Below are 4,830 nucleotides of genomic sequence, written 5' to 3' on the forward strand. Positions count from 1 at the left end.
GTTTTAGGCATATATTTTCCTGCTTTTTGGTGGCTTTGGCCTTTAGATTATTATTCTCCCTTTGGCCCGCTTTTTTAGTTTATGTGTTGGTTGTCTAGTTTCTTATTCTTAATTTGATTATCTTATGATACTAATATTGAAATAAATATAATTTGTAAATGAAATAATAAAAATTAGTAAAAATAATAAAATGATGAAAAGTCTTGCTATTTTTAGATGTGAATAAATTAAATATTTAAAATATATTTATATTATTTTATTTATTTCTTGAATTTTAGAGACCAATAAGTGTGAGAAGGATTAGATAATACACAATTAGAAATTGATGGAGAAAATTGCAATAATTTAAAAGAAAAAAAATTTAAATACAAAAAAAAACATGAGGACACATGTCAACAAACCCCCATTCCACATGTCATAAGAAGGGAAAAAACCAACTTTATATATAAAGATTAAGGTTCCCTTCCAACATTCCGATATGGGATCTAATAACTACATCACTCGAGTTCAAAGGAACATAATTGCAATCTTAACACTGGTCTATAGTTGAACAGACAATGGCACAATTCCAAGTTTTGTAGAGATTCCCAACACCTTAAATTAAAATAGATAAAAATCAAATTACATTACAATATCCTTTTCAAGTTACATTACAAATAACAAAGTATTAAATATTTCTTTTTACTAAAAGGATAGGATACATTAATGTCAAATCTGTTTCCTATATAAATGCAAACACACATAACAATTAACATCATAAACATTAGAAAAAGCAGAAAAAAAATCACATCAAAGAACCCTAATTAATTTCTCCTACAATGGACGTCTTACCTAGGGATCTCATGCACAAAATTCTCTTCATGATAGATCACAGATCCGTGGCGATGATGCGTTGCACAAATAGATCCCTCCAAACGCATATAAACGACCCATATTTTAAATCTGAATACTCTTCTCGGGTTGGATCCGGTTTGGTACATATCTCGGCGTCTGGCTCAAGTTATCTCTCCTACAACCCTAACGGCGATTCTAGGTCACTCAAAACCAAAGATACCTTAAAGGAGAGTCATATCCTGGGATCTTGCTCTGGCCTTCTACTAGTCTTCATTGATGATCGTCTATGCGTCGTGAATCCAGTTACCAAGAAGTTTCGATACTTTAACCAGTCTTGGTTCATGCGTTTCACTGGGGTGTTTAGCCATACAGGCGTTGTTAATCGGGGAAACAAAAAGCACATCGGGTTGGTGGTTGATCGAACCACCAAGAGTTTCAAAATAGTCCACATGGTCGATGTGGGAACAGACTATGAAAGTAGGTATAAGTTTGAGATCAACGGTGAAAACTCATGGAGACGTCCAAAAACAACGCTTACTTGTCTCTCAAGCGTTCCACTGAAAACACCTGTTTACTTGGAAAGGTCTCTTCACTGGCTGAGAAACGACGGAAGCATCGTGTCTTTCAATCTCGAAACAGAGCATGCACGACTTATTCCGACCAGTTTTCCCCGGGGATTGAGTTTAAAAACGCTATTCACCTTAGGTAATAATGGACTAACATTGATATCGGCAACGGAGGAATACATTTATGTTTATTCCCTTGAGAACATTCTCCGTGATCCTAAGTGGGTTTTTGTGAAGAAAATCCAAAACATAATGATGGACAAAAAGAAGCTTAGTTATTGGAACTTAGAGGCTTACAACGGCAAGTGTTTATTGTTGAGGGAGTATAGGGCGAAGGAAGAAGAACCACTTTTTTGCGACCAAGTGGTTCATGTGTACGACTTGAGTACTAACAAGTGGGTAGTCATGGGTTCGATTCCAGGGTGGTGTAGTGTAAATCACGAATTTTTTCAGTTCACACCGTCGACTTCTTATGTAGTGGGACTTGATGAGATTTTGCCTTGGGCTGGCGGACGCATCTCCTCTCTAAGCACTATTATGGCACTGATTGATGGAAGCTCATCAGAAAAGGTGGAAAAACAATTAGGAAAAGATCAGCCGGACACAGTTTTTTTTTCTGAGCAAAGTGCTAAAAAGAAAAGAAGAGTGGTGTGAACAAATCCGTATCATTTGAGGAACATGTTGCGTCTTAATTTGGCTAATGAACACTATTTTATGCTTTCTACGGTTATGATTGTGTGCTTGTTTAAAAATTGGAAGTACATATTAATCAGTTTGCTTAGAATCACTCAACCAACCAAAAACTTCAACACTACAATAGCCAACGGTTGTTCAAACGTCCCAACATATAAAATGGTTCAAATCGTGTTTTAGTAAAGTATGTTTCTTATGCTAGTCTTCACAGTGTATGATGATTCATTTTATCAAATTGAGTTGAAATTATAATGGAGAGGATACAAATCAAATAGACCTTTTGCTATCACTGTTCTTTTTTGTTCTTTTCTTCTTTTTTTTAAAAAAATATCTTGTTAGGAAAAGAATGCTACCACTGAAATGAGACCTGTAAAGTTCTCCCAGCAAACTAGCACATTGGTTACCAGACTGATTTGTACGATAACCTAATGGACTTGAACATCTATTCCCAACATTTAATCGTGTATATGCAGTGGTGTAACTTCAGATTGTACATTTTATCGTCTAGGACTCTATTGATGACAAATATCAACATGCATCGGTACTGGTCTAATTTTGAGTATCTCAAGTGCAAATTATAATTATTTTATCATGCTTCCAATAATTAGTTGAATGTTAATTTTTGTAAAAAATCAAGCCGCTTACAAGTAAACAGATGGTACACCGCACATGCTTGACAGTATCTCAAGAGCCTTGCATTGGGGTTGCTCCAATTTATTTAAGACTATGAGATATATTTAATAAACTTAAATAGAATAATGGGTTTATATAAAAAAATCTGTGGAGGGTTCTTCTGAGATAAAACGGTTGTAATTTTGAATAAACTATATATAGAACACACAACCATCTTAAATTCTAGATAGGCACCTTCATCTCCAATTTTTTTTTGTTCTTCTTGGTTTCTTGAAGCCTAATTTGTTCTTTATATCTAGAAATGCCTTGAAGCAAAGACACCAACCGCCAGAAATTTACAAAACTAATAAAAACAAGAAGAAACTGATCTAGATCCTGATCTTTACGACATATACGTCGATTTATCTCCCTCTGAAGGCTTCTCTTCTCCTTTGTCTAAATCACCGTGGTCCGTACAAGTCGATCGCAACGTCATAGAACCTAAGAGCATGATTAACCCGAGGTTCTTAGAAAGGGTTCTTAGTGGAAATTAATAAACTGTTTCTTAACTTTTACTAAAAAAGCTAAGAATCGTGAAGAATATGTCTTAGTATTTTGTAAGTAATCTAGTACTCTTCTATCTCTTTCGGGTTTAGTTGATAATCTAATTAGGATCTGGTTTAGGTAAACCGGAGTTATCCATTAGTTAGTAAAACGAGAAATAGAGATGTCGTTTTGTATAGAAAGAGAGAGTCTTTAAATAGCTCAGGTTGTTGAGCTAAGGGTTAAAGTCTGTCGATCAAGTTTGTTACGATCAAGAGAGGTAGAGAGAGAGGAGAGATTAGGATTGTATCTCGGAGCTCGATTGTGAGCAAATATAGTGAAGTTGCTGGTTCGATCCCAGCTCTGGTGAGCTATAGCGGCCTTTCCGGTACGGAGAGGTGCGGTGAACACCGGGTCAACATATCGTCGTGTCTTCTTCCGCTTTATACTTGTGATTGAGTTGATTACAGGTCAAGATCAAGGAGAACGAATCGTACAAAGTGGTATCAGAGCCAGGTTAAGAAGAAGAAGAGGTGATCGATTCGTTCGGATCTTGGGGAGATCGAGCTCGATCAGAGATGAACGGCGATAAAGTCAAGATCGAGAGATTCGACGGAAACAGAGACTTCTCTCTTTGGAAACGAAGGATGTTCGCTTATCTGACCGTGTCAGGGTTGAAGGATGTGCTCGTCGAGAAGCCTTCTAATGAAGAATCCAAGGAGGAGAAGAGCGATCAAGATCCTGAAGATAACAAGAAGATTCAAGTAGATGAGGAATCAAGATTAGAAAGATGCGAAAAGGCGATGAACTTGATCTTCCTAAATGTAGGAGATCATGTTTTGCGAAAGATTGAGAGGTGTACTACCGCAGCGGAAACGTGGGCACTTCTTGAGACCTTGTACATGCCTAAGTCACTACCAAACAGGGTCCACGCCCAGCTTGAGCTGTATGGGTTCAAGATGAAAGACCAACGTACTATAGACGAGAACATAGATGACTTCCTCAAGATTGTAGGTGACTTAAGTCATCTAAGCATCGATGTTCCAGAAGAAGTTCAAGCAGTGTTACTTCTCAATGCGCTACCAGTGAAGTATGATCAGCTTAAAGAGACTTTGAAGTATAGCAGGGAAGCAATAAAGGTTGAGGATGTTGCAAGTTCGGCAAGATCAAAGGAAAAGGAAATGAAGTCACTATCAAGTACTAGAGCGGGGTCTGAAGGGCTCTACGTTCGAGGAAGATCAGACAGCAGGAGCTTCTCTAGCTCGGGAAAGCAGCGTAATGGCAAGTCAAGGTCGAAGTCTGCAGAGAAAAAGAAAGTATGTTGGATCTGCGGAAAGGAAGGACATTTCAAGAAACAGTGCTATAAGTGGTTAGACAGAAACAAGCAGAATCCACAGGGAAACGACAGAGGTGGAGAAGCTGCAATGGTTAGAGATGATGCTCAAGACCTAGTGGGTCTTATAGCTAGTGAGATAAACTTATCTCAAGGGTCGGCTGATCAAGAAGAATGGGTTATGGACACAGGCTGTTCATTTCACATGACTCCACGAAGAGAAGTGTTCCTGAGCCTTACAAAAGCAGA

At 37.7% G+C, this 4,830-nt stretch overlaps 1 protein-coding gene across 1 annotated transcript; it reads left to right on the forward strand.

Moving 5' to 3' along the window:
- The first annotated feature begins 818 nt into the window (after positions 1 to 818).
- LOC106309061 (putative F-box protein At1g57580) lies at positions 819 to 2,054 on the forward strand. Its single transcript, XM_013746141.1, has one exon. The coding sequence runs from the start codon at positions 819 to 821 to the stop codon at positions 2,052 to 2,054; it is 1,236 nt and encodes a 411-aa protein (XP_013601595.1).
- The last annotated feature ends 2,776 nt before the right edge of the window (positions 2,055 to 4,830 follow it).

The sequence above is a fragment of the Brassica oleracea genome, chromosome C8 (assembly GCF_000695525.1).
Source record: "Brassica oleracea var. oleracea cultivar TO1000 chromosome C8, BOL, whole genome shotgun sequence".
In the NCBI taxonomy this organism is placed as follows: domain Eukaryota; kingdom Viridiplantae; phylum Streptophyta; class Magnoliopsida; order Brassicales; family Brassicaceae; genus Brassica; species Brassica oleracea.